The 15,484-nt window shown below is 41.5% G+C and overlaps 2 protein-coding genes across 2 annotated transcripts; both read left to right on the top strand.

Annotated features, from left to right (window-relative positions):
• The first annotated feature begins 89 nt into the window (after window positions 1-89).
• On the top strand, window positions 90-11,962 carry LOC118101705 (rab GDP dissociation inhibitor beta). The gene is made up of 10 exons (XM_035147656.1): window positions 90-338; window positions 5,836-5,943; window positions 6,214-6,313; window positions 6,561-6,695; window positions 6,845-7,043; window positions 7,168-7,299; window positions 7,594-7,693; window positions 8,486-8,657; window positions 9,594-9,793; window positions 10,840-11,962. Exons 1-10 carry the CDS (start codon window positions 105-107, stop codon window positions 10,990-10,992), a joined length of 1,533 nt encoding a protein of 510 aa, XP_035003547.1. The 5' UTR covers window positions 90-104; the 3' UTR covers window positions 10,993-11,962.
• A 439-nt stretch (window positions 11,963-12,401) lies between these two features.
• On the top strand, window positions 12,402-15,467 carry asb13a.1 (ankyrin repeat and SOCS box containing 13a, tandem duplicate 1). Its single transcript, XM_035147660.2, has 6 exons — window positions 12,402-12,486; window positions 13,358-13,545; window positions 13,849-14,005; window positions 14,505-14,639; window positions 14,818-15,009; window positions 15,121-15,467. Exons 1-6 carry the CDS (start codon window positions 12,444-12,446, stop codon window positions 15,276-15,278), a joined length of 873 nt encoding a protein of 290 aa, XP_035003551.2. The 5' UTR covers window positions 12,402-12,443; the 3' UTR covers window positions 15,279-15,467.
• The last annotated feature ends 17 nt before the right edge of the window (window positions 15,468-15,484 follow it).

Genomic DNA, 15,484 nt, shown 5'->3' with positions numbered 1-15,484 from the left:
TTTTTTTCTTGAGATTTTGACCGTGTTAAATAAACCTTCCTCCTCTCATGTTTCATATAAATGCCTTTTAACCCAACACTCCTCCACAGGCAGCAACGGAACCAATGCGAGCCACGGGATTGGCCGTCGAGTTGTCACTCAAACACCTCGCACCGCCTCCCCAGTGTGATCGACAGCGGAGAGGCCCCGCCCCCGAGGCGCCTGACGCTGAAGCCTCTTCTCGTCTCCACTCCCGCTGGTCTCCATTTTCTTTCCCCGCTACTGAGGAGCAAAGGAAAAAAGACTCGGAAAAAATGAATGAAGAATACGACGTTATCGTCCTGGGCACCGGGCTCACGGTGAGACACAATCTAATGTCGCGCTCCGCAGCGTCGAGGCGCCTCACACGCTGTTTACCGGCGCAGTTAGCCCTTAGCAGTTAGCCCTTAGCGGCTAGCACTTTGACAGTTGCGCTCAGAGCTAACTGGGCCTAATCAGCGGGACTAGCGCTAAGTAGCTAGCTTAGCCGCCGAGCGACACCCAATGGAAACTGCGAGCGTAGTCGCTAATGCTAGCTGTTAGCAGCGCGCTATCGGCTGCTGCTATCAGCGCCTGGGGGAGTTCACGACACCAGCGGTTGACTTAAACCAAAAAAGAGTCCTAGCTCTGTATCTGTTGTTGTGCCCACTGAGTATTGTGTCGACCCCCGGGGGGGGCAGTAAACACGGTTACTTATCCGGTCGTTTAAATGTCGAACGCCACTTCCGGCAGCTTTTGTCAGACAAGAAAAGGTTATAAAGCGGATGAGAGGTCCGCTAACGTTAGCCGACCAGAAATGATGCTAACCGATTAGCCTGTCAACGTGTCACAGCTCCATCGATAAATAAACATCGTCTGGGAAACGCGATTGTTGACTCTCTCTCTTCCTGGGTGTCATTAGCAAAGCTAGCTACTTTAGCTCCCCGACTAACTGAAGCGACCTGAAGTTGAGCGCCTGTTCGTACGGAGGATTCAACAGGCTGACCGGAAAACAACCGAGTTTCCCCGCAGGCTGAATCGAGCTAACGGTTTACGAAGCCATGGCCCCGAATATCATAAGCAAGAAGTAATTTCGGGAGAAGATCTGACCTACTACTTATCATAAACTGCTAGATGTATGTGATTCATTCAACTTGCAGCTTGTAACCTAAGTAATAGATTGTTAACATGTAAGTTGGACTTTGTTGTTTAATCGCAGTTGCACATTGAAAAGTCAAAATCTGTTAAATCCCGTATAAAATGAGGTGCCAGTGTATGAGCTGATCGCGCTAAAGTAAGGGTTGTTTACCCGGAAATGAACTGTGTTATTCTAAAGCGTGCCATAACCTCGCAGACGGAGCTGCTCTGCTTGACAGGCCTCCTGACTGTCAGGTTGACATGGCACAGGCACGTCGTGGAAATCCCGTGATGTCTTTACAACCGTGCCGAGCCAAAGAGCAGCTTCCTGTCAAATCTGAGTGACTAGCGTCCCCTGCCCTTCCTGGAATGCCCCTGCTCTTGAGAACCTCGGTGCACACTTGTGCTGCAAATATTGTCAGCAGCTCAACTCAGCCTCGATCAGTTTTTGAATCGGAATATTTCATTAGGACAGCTCATGTTGTCATAGTGTTTGGTTTCAAGCTCAGCGCAAGGCAGAGATAACAGCAGGAGCAGCCAAGTAGAACGGAGGGTTGGTTTAAAATTTGGGTGGGTGGGGTGTTGGTGTAGCTCACATTTGGGTGTGGTTCTACCAAGACTCAGGAACCGAAAGTACACTAGAAGTAGTCTGTTAAGCTCTGTTAAGCGAGAGCTACACCGACTAAAATAAGCAAAGCCACAGAGGCCTCACAGTGTCGTTTCGCATGGCTTTAAGTTCCCTTATGCTAAACAGACAGCTTCCTCCTACATGATTCTCACTAACACCAGTTAGTCCAGTAACTCAACAGGTTACATCAAATCTGAATAGGCTTATAATTAAAATTCCAATCAGTGCTGTTCATCTTACTACATTCTAAGTTAGTGGGAGTATCAACCTATCAGGTGTTGCAGTAAAGTGATGGACAAATATTTGACTTCTACTAGAAAAACTCATGTTTTAGTGTAATAATATTCTACCAAAGGTTGATTCAATGTAGCTGAAACTTTTACACACTAAGTTTGTCGATCTCCAGAGTGATTATTTTGTATCTATTTTAATTATTTTGATCTTTTAAATAATTTTCTAAGAAAAAAGTGACAGACTTTCTTTGGCTCCAGCATCTTCACCATGAGGATTTGTTGCTCCTCTTTATCTAGCATGACATTAAATTGAATATTTTAGGATTTTGGACTGGTGGTCAGACCAGACAAAAATATTATTCTTTAAATATCATTTAAGGATTTTGGTTTTAAATTGTGTTTCCCACCGTTAACAACACAACTGGCAGATTACTTCACAATGCAATTAATGTCTGGTACAGACCTTAAGTTAAATATACTGAAGTATGTAGAGTAGCATTGCTAATCCTTTCCCCAGAACCAGATTACAGCTGCTGCTTTGTGCCTGTCAACAGAAGGAAGTTGTGTTAAAGGAAAGGAAATTAATTAAATGTGGCCTCCCCTCCCACTATAAAATATAAGGAGGAGCAGTGTGTGTAGAACCTTTGCTAAAATGACTTCCCAAACATAAATCTTCCATCACTCACTTTATACGAAGCTAATGTTGCTATAAACTACAGTACAGACATAATAAACAGAATCCTTTGAAGCCAGCACATTCCTATCTCATTTTAAAAAGCTTATCACATGTTTTTGCCTGTAAAACTTTAATCTGCTGTGTAACACATCAATGTAAAGAAGTACAGTAAACTATAGTTTGCAGTGTAGTCTTGTACTGTATAGTAGGCCACAGTGTAAAACAAACATCACAAAATATAAAAAATTGACATGACAATTTAGAGGTGCAACAAATCCGATCAGAGATTCTGGTAACGTAGAATGTATATATATTTTTTTTGGCTTGATTATATGAAGCCGAATAATTGATTGTGCGTTAGCTGCGTTTTCCGTTACATACATTTGCTACAGTATTCTGGGTCCTTTCGGGACAGGATCTACTTAGTTGTTTCTAAGAGTGGGCCACTGCTACAGTACCATTGTGAGAAATCTATTCAAAATATCTGACACTCTGGTCAGTGACCCTATAAAGTGGCTGCTGGTGGTGTTAAAGTAAAATCTTTGATCTCAAGTTTCTATTGATGACCGAAGAGTTCTCTCTGACAACTGTCAGCTTATGTCTGAGGGAGCACAACAAAGATTTAGTTAGAGGAAGATTTCCTTTTTTCCCCGCTCTGTATTGATGAAGTGTTGAACCATACTTGAGGCGCTCGCTGTCAGCAGTAAGCTGTTAAGGATTCTGACACTGAATTCACCATAATGAAATGGATGTTGAATGTTTTTGGGCCTTTTAATTAACTTTAATTTATGCACCCTATTAGACCACAGTCTGTGGTCAAGGTGACATCTCTCATTTAAACATATGATGCATTGTTTTGTCATATGACAAACAAGTTATTCCATGTACCGTCAGTAGTGAAAGTCTCATGATGCACACAGTGTTTTCTTGCATCTACAACACCACGGCCGTAATCGTATTAAAGCCTACGGCCTTTGGGAATTCCAGACTCTAGCAAACATGAGACATTGTTCATCATCATAACCAAGCCCCTGAAAGTTCAACTACAATTTGAAGAGTGATCACCGTCGTTATGTGGGCATTGGGTGTGTCAGAACTAAATTCCTAGTTCTGGCTATGTCTGGTTACACTGACTCAGAAATGGTGTTTTTGTTTGAGGTCTCTGGTCACCACTAGTGTTTAGTCTTGTGATGTTTGAGGCGGCCAGCATTCCTTTGTTTAGGTTAATGCAATCTAACATGAGGGAAAGGTGCAGGATTTATTGTTGTAAATTAATTTATATGAGATCATGTGTAGTCCATTCATCACTTTGTATTTGTGTTGCAGTGGCGCTAATCCAATAATCTGGTGTTAGGTATAAATCAAAACCTATGATGCAGCTGTCTACAGTGGGACTGTTATTAATTCCTTAGGTTGAGTGTAATTCCATTTTTTTTGTGGCTCTGGTGGCCAAGAACAGACCAGTGTGTCTGGTTTAACAAAAACAAGAACTGAAAGAGGCTGCCACAAATGACAAATGCCACAGTTTGATGATGTTAGTGTATCCTTATTGCAAGTGAGGTTTATGTAACCAAATGATAATTTATTTACGTAAAGTTCAACACATCTAGATCTAAATACCAGGACATTTTCATCTTTTGATCTTGAACCCAATTGTCTTCCGTGTACAGCAAAATTCCAAAATTTGTCAGAGAGACTGTATATTAAGCTTGTGTTTGTATTGTAATGGCTGAAATTGCTTTTCTATGGTGGTGATGATGGCGCTCATGATTCTACTCACAGTTGGTGTTAGCTAGAAAAGTTTGTGATCCAAATGGCTTTTGAACACATCACTTCCCGTATCTAGTTGGTCTGTGTTTATAATGTCTGTCGCTTCATCACAGGCCAGAGGGAAAAACTCTAAATTTCTGGCTGTGTCCTTCACTTTTTTTTTTCACCAAGCTGCTCTTCTTCGGCTCTTCAAGGCAAACTTTGGAACGATTTTATTTTGGCTCTAGCAGCAACCTTCTCAAATTCCCCTTATAATTGAGGTTTCAGCTTCTTAGCTATCAGCTCACTCACCACAAAACCTGCATTCATAACATTGTCTCTGTCAGAAAGCAGTCTTGTAAAAGCTGCAAGTTGGATATGCGGAATATAGCACCTACCAAAACAATAATAGTTGTTGGCCCAATATTAATGTTTAAAATCTCTGATACATGTATAATCTGTTAGCACATGACATGCAACAAAATGCCTGTCTGAAAAAGAAAATTGGATTTTAATAATGACATGCATCTTAGCTCTCATCTATCAGGATACCCCATCAATATCCAGAAGTGTTATGAGGAAGTCCAGTTCAGTGATTTTTAGCATTCTCTGCAGTGGCCTTACACTTATCCTCAATTATTTATTTATGACCGAGAGACAAAAGAGGTAGCTTTGTTGGCACTTCTGTAATATTTGACTGTAAAATACATCACAGCTAACAGAGAACCAGTGTTAAAAGGAACCAAAATGAAATGACATGACTACATAGATACAAGCCACAATCCTTTCAATAAGCCATTGTAAAATGGCCCCCTGCAACAACTTAACTAGACATGGAGTATCTCTAATTACTGCTAAATGTCAACCAGAATTGATTCAGTGATTATCCACACGCTCTTTATAATGTCAGATTTATCACCCAACTGGGTTGCTGACCAAAACAACTATTAGGATTTAGGACTGTCTGCAGCGTACTTTACACAAGAGGTTTTCCTTCTGATTTGGTTCCGATCCAACTGGGCCAGCCCAAATCTTTTCAACCTCTGTTTTTAAAGTAATCAGAGCTGACTGATATGTATGTTGTTACGAGTGCAGTAGAGGTGTGGACGACTAATGCGCATCAGTGCAGTGGCGCTGCCAAGGGGGGGCCTTGTAACACTTGTAAAAACAGTTTACAATACTTTTTAAAGCACTATCTAAATAAAAAGAGTTCATATTTGACTGGCTTATTGTATTAACTGATGAAAAAGCACCCATTTGCAGTAATATAGAATATTTAGGATGTGATACATTGAAATGCATTGATGAATCCTTTTGCATTCAAATCCTTGACAGCTGAATCATAATCGAATCGTGAGTGCAGGATAGGTCAAATTCATCATTGTCTTATTTCTCTCTTTTGTTTCTCTCAACAGGAATGCATTTTATCAGGCATCATGTCCGTGAAGGGGAAGAAGGTCCTGCACATGGACCGCAACTCCTACTATGGAGCTGAGAGCGCGTCCATCACGCCACTTGAAGATGTGAGCTGACTTTTGACTTTGTAAACATCTATATGTAAACTTTGGATTTTAGGACGACCTGTGGCTTTTTAACATGTTGGATTACACCCTAACCAACCTTGCTCTGAAAGACAATAGATTCACCATTACCTGCAGTTTAGATAAATGCTTTTATGAAATAGTATTCCTTGAAAATAGGGCTGAAGTAAGCTTTAATGGTTACCTTGCCTTATGGACATTTGTGGACATTCTTGGCTTGTAAATAAAGTCTGGTTCTTTGTCTCCCTACAGCTCTACAAGCGCTTCAACCTTCCTGGCAACCCTCCTGATTCAATGGGAAAAACTCGGGAATGGAATGTGGACCTCATCCCTAAATTCCTAATGGCCAATGGTACACTTGGATCACTCATCTTTTTATTACATACGGCTTTTGCCTTTGACCCAGACCTCTGATCTTTAGACGAAGAGCTCACGAAAAGTGTCAAAATGCATATGTCTGTTTTTAAAGGTTCAGTGTGTAGGATTTAGTGACATCTAGGGGTGAAAGAGAAAATGTCAATGAAGGGTCAAAATGTCAAAAAGGATATTCATATCTGGTAAATATTTTCACGAATGATGTTTGTGTCTCCTGCTCACAGGTCAGTTGGTCCGCATGCTGCTGATCACACAGGTGACTCGCTACCTGGAATTCAAAGTGATTGAGGGCAGCTATGTGTACGTAGGGGGGAAAATCTATAAGGTCCCCTCTACTGAGACTGAGGCTCTGTCATCTAGTAAGTTATTGGAGAACGTTTTCGATTTATATTATTTTAGTATTTTTCCGGTCCACTGGTTTTATAATTTTAGTTTTCCTGGTTGCATGTAGCATTGCTTTTTAGGTGGCTTTATTCTTCTCTAAGTCGTCTCCCTTTGTCTTGGAAAGGTCTAATGGGTTTGTTTGAGAAACGGCGCTTCAGAAAATTCCTGATGTACATCGCCAGCTTTGACGAGAAGGAACCCAAAACCATGGAAGGCGTTGACCCCAACAAGACAACTATGAGGGAAATTTTCAAAAAGTTTAGCCTTGGCCAGGAAGTGATTGACTTCACTGGCCACTCCCTCGCCCTCTACCGCACAGATGAGTCAGTGTTATTATTAAAATACACTATAATACACTAATGCATGTGATTTTTATGCCATGTGTCCCAACCTTATGAATCATACAATTTCAATAGTTTAAAACGGTCTCCATCTCTCTGCTCTCAGATACCTGGACCAACCTTGCATCAGCACAATACACAGGATAAAGCTTTACAGTGAGTCTCTGGCCAGATATGGCAAGAGCCCATACCTCTACCCACTGTATGGTCTGGGAGAACTGCCACAAGGCTTTGCCAGGTAGGGGTCATCTGTATGACTGTATGAAAAATGTGTTTGTGATATGTTACAGCACAACCTCCTGCATTGTTGTTAATTTCTAATTATTATAACTTGAAATATTGTTCTTAAAATGCATTTAACAAACAAGTGAAAAAATGTCATCTTTACAACCAGCAAGTTCCAGTAATGATGTGTTTGTAGTCTTGTGATATTAGTAATAGCAGATTAGGTTCATATAGCTCCCCGCTATTCATTGAGGATGTATCTTTTGATAACTAAACGTAACATCGCCGCATTGTGTTTCTGTTCCAGGCTGAGTGCCATCTATGGAGGCACGTATATGTTGAACAAGCCCATTGAAGAGATTGTGGTGGAAAATGGGAAGGTGGTGGGAGTCAAGTCTGAGGGAGAGGTGAGCATTTAGAAGATATGTGTCTTAGAAGCCTTTCATTTGAGTGACATGTAAATTCTATAGAGGCCTATCTGTGTATACAAGATTTTATTAAATTTTTTCCAGATGAAGATCACTTTAAACTATCAAGACTCCCTCATACATAAAGTCAATCAAAGCACAAAGAGCTTCACAAAGAGCTGTTCATCTGTTTACTCAAAGTTCAGTGAAGCTCAACTCGCTCCACAGAACCCAGAACTGGTGAATCAGATTGGTCGTGAACGCGCGCTTGTTGTAATCAACAATGTCACTTACGGGGATGAGTCCCAGTCGCTGCTGCTACAGAGCGCAGGTCCCCTGCTTATTTCAAGTTTATTCATATTGGTTGAATATCGCTTGCACGAATCGAATCAAATGCAACACTGCTCTTCCTTTGGGTGGGCTCCAGACTAACTTTTTACATTGGTTGCACTGGTGCACCCAAATGTTTCACTGCGCCTCTTGGGACCGCAATAACACACCTGTTATACCTTTTTATTGACAGTTCCCATATACATTGGTAATTTCTTAACTAGGGCTGTAAACTGTGCAAGGAAAACGCTAACTTGGTGCATTATTTAAAATTTCATGGTAGGCCTGTCATGATAAGAAATTATTGTGATAAATGATAATATTGTGATCTACTGCTAATACTATAGCATAATCATGCAGTACTGTAAAGGTAATACATGTCTGCTCAGTCGTTCCACCACTTCTCCAGCATTTAAACCTGTTCTTTGTCCTCTGAGCTTTGACTGTGTTTGTCCTCCACAGATCGCCAGGTGCAAACAGCTGATCTGCGACCCCAGTTACATCGTGGATCGCACCAAGAAAGTGGGTCAGGTGATCAGAGCCATCTGCATTTTGAATCACACCATCAGCAACACCGGCAACATCAACTCCTGCCAGATCATTATCCCCCAGAATCAGGTCAACAGGAAACACGGTGAGCACAAACAGGAAGTTAAGACACTTTATCTAACTACAAAGTCTGTAAACTTGAAAAAAAAAAACATGCATCCAGGAGACTCACCGAGACCCCCCTCCCCCTCCTCAAACATGTCTCTTACCGACTGAGCCTTTGTCAACGGTTTAGCAGGAATATAATCTGGATCTGTATCTTCTTCATTTTTCAGAGGTTGTACTTGTAATGTGCCTAACTTATTCATTTAGATGCACCCAAAATATTTCACAACGCCTTTTGGCAGTGATACACATATTATACCTTTTCTGGCAGTTCCCATATGCATAGGTAATTTCTTAACTAGATCTAGGTTCGATTCCATTTGATTTGTTCGAATATTGATTTGGTTAAGGCATATTTCCGTTTAAAATACCACTTTTGCCTTGATATGAACGGAATTCTCAGAGCAAGGAAACCTCTAACTGGGTGCATTCCTGAGTCCACACAACACTTTAGGAGTCTCAGGGGTAAACAGTGTTGCAGCCAAGGTGACCCCTTCATCAGACGTAATAAAACAACAGAAAAAAGACATAACATGCCTCCATACTGCTCCTGTGGTGTCATCCAAGTGTCTGCAAGCCCCACTGGTGAACAAAATTATATCCAGTCCTACCACTTATTTGTTATAGCCATGGAAATACACATATATGTTGCAGCTGCTTATGAGTATTTACCACTTTTATTGTTGTTCAGTTCATTTAAAGTGTGGAATCTCTGGTTTTATCAGGTTATGCTCATATTATCAGTTTATCCCCAGAGCTATGACAATGAATAGATGTGTATAGACAGGCTGTGGCGACTTAAATGGACCGTCCCTAATGTCTCACAACAATTGATTTGACAGATACCATTGAATACGTGTTAAACTTCTCCGTAGTCAAACCACCAGATATTTACTGTAGCTTTTCCTCTTTCCAGACATCTACGTTTGTATGGTCTCCTCTGCTCACAACGTGGCAGCAAGCGGTAAATATATCGCCATCATCAGCACTACAGTGGAGACAACCGACCCCGAGAAAGAGATCAAGCCGGCCCTGGACCTACTGGAGCCCATCGAGCAGAAGTTCGTCAGCGTCAGTGACCAGTATGCACCAACTGACTTGGGCGCTGAAAGCCAGGTATGATAAGAGGGCTAAAATGAGGCATGAAGCACCGCACTGCAGCTGTTGCATGTTTTATCCCATTCAACACAAACCAGGACATGTAATGCCTGGGAATATAATGATAAGTGTGTCTGTCCATGCTTCTGAAACCACTTTGTTTCTGGAGCAGACCTTAAAAACCACTAAGAATTTTCATAAAACTACAATTATGTTCTTCAGGTAATTAAGTAGATGTTTGGTTTCATGAGAGAAATATTACTACTTCAGGTATAGAATATGTTATAAATCCAAGTGATCTGCTCTTTCAAGTTGTGTGTGTGCCGGGGGGATATGTCATCCCCTGATGGTTCTTGTTTGAGATGAGTGATACAACACAGCTAATGGTGAATGTCATATATTGTGTACTTTGAGCTATAACATGCTATTGTGAGAATGAATGTCAGAACGTAAAATGACCTCTGACTGCAAACTTCCCTTAAAGTATAAATATACTGTTTATGATTTTTATTTATTTATCAGCAGTGGAATGGGCTCATTGATAACTGCCAATCTACTCTATATTTATAGTATATAATAGTAATATTTCTACAAAGAAACATTTAGTAAGCTCTCTGACTGTCAGTTTTGGTGCATCAATATTTGAATCCCTGTAATCTAGAACTTTTAGAGCATTCAAAGCTAAGCAGCAACTTGTCCGGTGATTCTGTGAAACTGTAACTTGAGCTAACGTTAGCTCAGCAGTCAAGCGGATGCTGAGAGCGGTCAGCACGATTAATTTAGATAATATCTGATACTGTTATAATTGTCAGTGTCTAACCGCAGTTAGAAATTAAAATCATGATTTGAAAACTAACAGTGTCTTTGAATGTGGCCATCGGGATAAAAAGTTATCCCAGTAACACATCTTCTCTCACTAAATGTGAACTACTGTAAATTGATCTTGTTTCTTGGATACGTGTCTGAAATCATCAAAATACATGTGTTCTGTTTCCTTCCTAATCGACTTGAATCTTCCCAGTGCATATCAACATTTAATCTTTTTTTTTTCTTTTTTCTTCTAGATTTTCATCTCCAGTTCATATGATGCCACAACTCACTTTGAGACCACCTGTGATGACATCAAGGACATCTATAAGAGGATGACTGGCTCCGAATTTGACTTTGCCGAGATGGAGCGCAGGAAGCAGGACATCTTCGGCGATGCCGCAGAGTAGAGGCGAGGCGTCTGCAACACTTCTGATTATCAAAGACAACGCTGCCGACAACGCAAATCTTACAAAACATAGAAAACTTACTCATAAATGTACACATCATGGGCTGGCTGATTATCAAAGTACATGGTTTGCCCATTGAGGAAATTCATGATATATAGAGAGATATGATATAGTATTGTTGGATAGGGTTCAGGAGATATGCTTTGTCAAATCACAATTAAGATGGAGGTTTTAACTCAACACTTGCATTTCTACTGCTTCGTCACGTTAATGGATAGTCCAAAGATGCCAAATAAAAAAATCATTCATAATCCGTAGTATCTTACAAAGTGGGTGTGTTTGTTGAGGGCAATATCATTTGTCTGTCATTTTATAAAAGGTGTTTGGAAGATTTATAAAATCTGCACTTAAGTTATTTTTTTCTCTGCAGGCATTTTTCTTTAGGGTGTGAGAAAAGTGGCTTCGTTCTGTGCGTCTGAATAAAATCTTGTGGTGTGGTGACGTGCCCCATCAACGGCAGCCATCGTAAATAGTCAGATTGTCACTGTGATATCAAATGGTTCAGGGGTGTGTGGGCTTGATATTGTATGGTGTCTCTACCCCCCCTCCCCCACAATGTAGTCTAATCTCCAGCAGAGTAAAACCGTAAAACTAAGCCTCAAGGTGATGTCGTCCAGCATAAACTACCTGAACCTGCTTTCAACAGTCAGTTAATATAACGCATAAGTGGAGATGTATTAGTTCTTGTATTATGCAAAAAAAAGATGGAATCTCGGAGCATTAACAGCAGATTAATGGGAATTGTGGTTAACTGTAATTTGCTTAAGAAGGACCAAATGTGTACTGCAGCAGTATTGAACTGATGAGAGCCCTGTGACATCTTGTCATCCTGTTTGAAATAAAAACATCTTGGGCTCAAATGATTTCTGTACTGCAAAGTAAAAAAAAAATCAACTTTGTCAAAAACCAAGACTGTGTTTGACTTGTTCTTTCTTTTACTGTTCATTCCGTGTGAAATACATTGAAAATAACGTTTGCATACTGTTGTAGCCGTGGTGTTTATTTTTAATAAATAGTTTAGAATTTTTTATTACTGAGATATCGCAGCGCTCCAACAGTTTAAGCTCTTCACCACCGTCACACATTCATATAATCCTTTAAGAAATGGTTTTAGATGCAACACAAAGTAGACGACAGTACTCAACTGAAATAAGTCATTTGCGTTTTGATATATATAGAATGGAAATGATATAAATATGAGATAAGATATATCTTATATGTGATCATGTCTGTCCCTAGGTCTCTTAAATACCATGAGAATATTGGAGTAGCAGCATTTGACACCACTGACTGAACTCCAACTCCCAACACTTCTCTACTTCCTCTGTATACTTGTAACAGCCTCCCTGGGTAGCGCCCCCTGCTGACGTGTCCTGTATTGACCAGTAAACATGGAGTTGACGGCTGCACGCCGCTCGTTTCTGTGCGACATCGGTGAGTCATGCCTCAGTCATGTCAGCCAGATAGCAAGCTGACATTGATTCCATAAGAATAGTCATATCTCAGGGTAACAATGTTCCGATGCAGATACTTCATCTTCAGTTCTGCTGGTTTTCTTAAAGGAATCAATAAAGTATTTCCATATTACAACATGGGGGTGCAGCATACACCCTGTAAACAGATTTAACCAGGCTGCTATACACACATAGTACCGGAGCCCTCTACTGGCCCTGACGAGCAATAGCACACAACTGTCACCTCAGTACAAGAATCATCACTTTGGTTCAGGTTGAATTTTCAATGATCAATGTTGGTAATTCTTTGTTTCTTGTATGTCGCACTAATTTAAATATGATCAGTTAAATAAAACTGAGCCAAGGAGGAGAAGAAGAAGGATAAGTCAGCTGCATTGCCCTGTTGGTCCACCCATTTCAAAATGGTTAGATTGAACTTCAATGAAATCTGGTGAGCAGATGGGCACATCATGCTCTTATATCAAATAAAAGTGTAGGCCCTACACTGTAGGGGGTTAATAAAAGAAAAATGAGTCAATTAATGTCCGGAACAAGCTGGAAGTTTTGATGTTTGAATGATTGAAATCAGTTGAAATTTATGGAGACCAAAAATTGGGACTTTCATCATCATTTCCCTTCATCATCCTCCTTCACACTGTGCCTGTTGTCACCACAGTCTATGGGAACATCTCTTCTGCAGGGCCTCTAGTCTGGAAAAACAAGTTTTAAAAAAAGCAAAAAATTTAAACCTATAGGAGAGAAGCTTGAGCAATTATTTACATGAAATGATAGGACGACTGAGCAAAGAATGTGTTCAGTAATGCTGCATATGTGTGACTGTCTGTGAACAGGATTCTGGGCAGACCGGACTGCCCTGCACGAGGCAGCATTTCACGGCCGGTTTCTGCAGCTCAAACAGCTGCTAGAGAGCGGAGCCTCGGTCAACATGGGGACGGTGGACAACATCACCCCACTCCACGAGGCCTGCACAAACGGGCATCTGAGGTGTGTCCGGCTGCTGCTGGAGGCTGGAGCTCAGGTGGGGCCGACCTCTGTGTTCCTACACCCCCACAGTATGTGGAGGACCAAACCTGACTGGTGTGAATATGAGGAAATATTTTGGTTACACTGGTACATAGTGATAAATACTGCAGGCTCAGATATTTCAATGGACTTGGGGCAATACCTCTGTTACACAGTGTAACACAAAATGAACGATATTGGATTTTAGGCATTATGTGGTATTTCTACACACTTTTTACATTGTAATATTTCCTGTAATACTAAAATATTCTAAAGTTACACAAAATGAAATGGGATCTTTTTCCTTTGGTTCCTCCAGGTGGATGTACGGACCATCCACGGCAGCACCCCTCTCTGTAACGCCTGTGCCTCCGGCAGCCTGGAGTGTGTCGAGCTGCTGCTGGAGCACGGAGCCAAAGTGAACCCGTCCCTCACAGCTCTCACCGCTTCCCCACTCCACGAGGCCTGCATACAGGGTACGACTTCAGGGGGGCCACAGGATTACTTTTCAAACTTTGGGATTTATTTCACCCAAGAATATCAAAATACGAAGGAATGAAAAATAAGCAAATCAAGAAGAAAACTGGGTCCATTTAAAGAGGTCGACCAAACAGACTCTGCTAAATACTTCTGCTAATAAAACAGGACATTCAAACAACGAGACAAAGTGGAGACATAAGCTGGCTGATCAGAGAGGGAAACAAAATAGACAACAGTTTAAACTTCATCCAAAGAAATCCTGTTCCCCCCATTTAACCAGGCCCCACCCTCAGCTACATCTTTTGGCCAAACCAGGAAAGGAGGACTGATGCAGCAGACACAGTAACTCAAAGACAAAGAAAACACAAATATTACAAGTAATAAGGACAAACCAGTTTAATCTGAATGCACAACGTAGTGTCAAAAATGAAGCAGTTAACAAGATTTTAACCAAAAATGCTTCTTCCCTGTGAATGAAACTTCCTGTCTCCTCAGGTAATGACGCCGTGGTGAGGCTGATGATAGCCAGCGGCGCCCAGCTGGAGGCGTACGATATCTACTTTGGCCCCCCCCTCCACATCGCATGTGCTAAAGGACACATGGAGTGTATTAGGGAGCTGCTGATTGCAGGTCAGAACATGTCTTTAAGTAATAATCCACTGCTTAAAAGGAGACACAGATTTAGATTTACCCTCTGCATTGTAATCTACCTCATTTAATTCTACTGGTGTTTATGATTCTCTACACGTCCCCCTTTCATAAATACAAATAAATAAAAGGCCAAAGCTCTCGTCTCCACCTCCTGCAGGTGCCAATGTGAATTCAGTGAAGTTCCATGAGACAGCTCTGCACCACGCTGCACGAGTCCAGGTGGTGGACATGATCGAGCTGCTGGTGGAGTTCGGAGCCAGCGTGCATGCCAGCGACAACGTGGGCAGAAAACCTGTGGACTACACCTCGCCTGCGTCTCCCTCTCACACCTGCCTCAAGTTTTACGAAAGTAAATCCCTTAGTTCTGAATCGCTGTCAGAAAGAAAAAAAAAGAAATTGACATTATTTCTTCTGCCACTGTTGAATCATGACCAACTACACTCGATGTGCTTCTCCCCAGGTCATCCTCTGAGTCTGCAGCAGCTATGTAGGATCACAGTGAGGGGGACGATGGGCACCAGGGCCTCAGAGGTCATAGGTCAGCTGAACGTGTCCCACCGCATCCACAGCTTCCTCCAGTTCTGTGAGCGCCCCGCATCCCTGCACAGCCACACATGAGGGGATTTCTGCCCCTGCAGGAGGGACTGCTGCTCGAGTTCAAACATCCCATTTGAATTCACACGTCATGGACTGAATATCTGCTCCAAATTTTAAACTCTATTAAGTTGTCAAGTTGAATTATTATGATATAAAACCCTGTAACCGCATTATGTATCCAGACGAAGAATAAAAACTGGTCGCGTTCTCCACAGAGGGTGCGGTTT

This window comes from Hippoglossus stenolepis, chromosome 22, assembly GCF_022539355.2.
Source record: "Hippoglossus stenolepis isolate QCI-W04-F060 chromosome 22, HSTE1.2, whole genome shotgun sequence".
NCBI lineage: Eukaryota > Metazoa > Chordata > Actinopteri > Pleuronectiformes > Pleuronectidae > Hippoglossus > Hippoglossus stenolepis.
This window is presented reverse-complemented; position numbering and strand designations above follow the sequence as displayed.

Excerpts from the sequence above, each read along its gene's own strand:
- asb13a.1 (XM_035147660.2), top strand. The coding sequence starts at position 12,444 with ATGGAGTTGACGGCTGCACGCCGCTCGTTTCTGTGCGACATCG. Across the intron at positions 13,546-13,848 it reads TGCTGGAGGCTGGAGCTCAG|GTGGATGTACGGACCATCCA; the intron begins GTGGGGCCGACC and ends TGGTTCCTCCAG. Across the intron at positions 14,006-14,504 it reads CCACGAGGCCTGCATACAGG|GTAATGACGCCGTGGTGAGG; the intron begins GTACGACTTCAG and ends CTGTCTCCTCAG.
- LOC118101705 (XM_035147656.1), top strand. The coding sequence starts at position 105 with ATGCGAGCCACGGGATTGGCCGTCGAGTTGTCACTCAAACACCTCGCA. Across the intron at positions 5,944-6,213 it reads CCATCACGCCACTTGAAGAT|CTCTACAAGCGCTTCAACCT; the intron begins GTGAGCTGACTT and ends GTCTCCCTACAG. Across the intron at positions 9,794-10,839 it reads ACTTGGGCGCTGAAAGCCAG|ATTTTCATCTCCAGTTCATA; the intron begins GTATGATAAGAG and ends TTTTTCTTCTAG.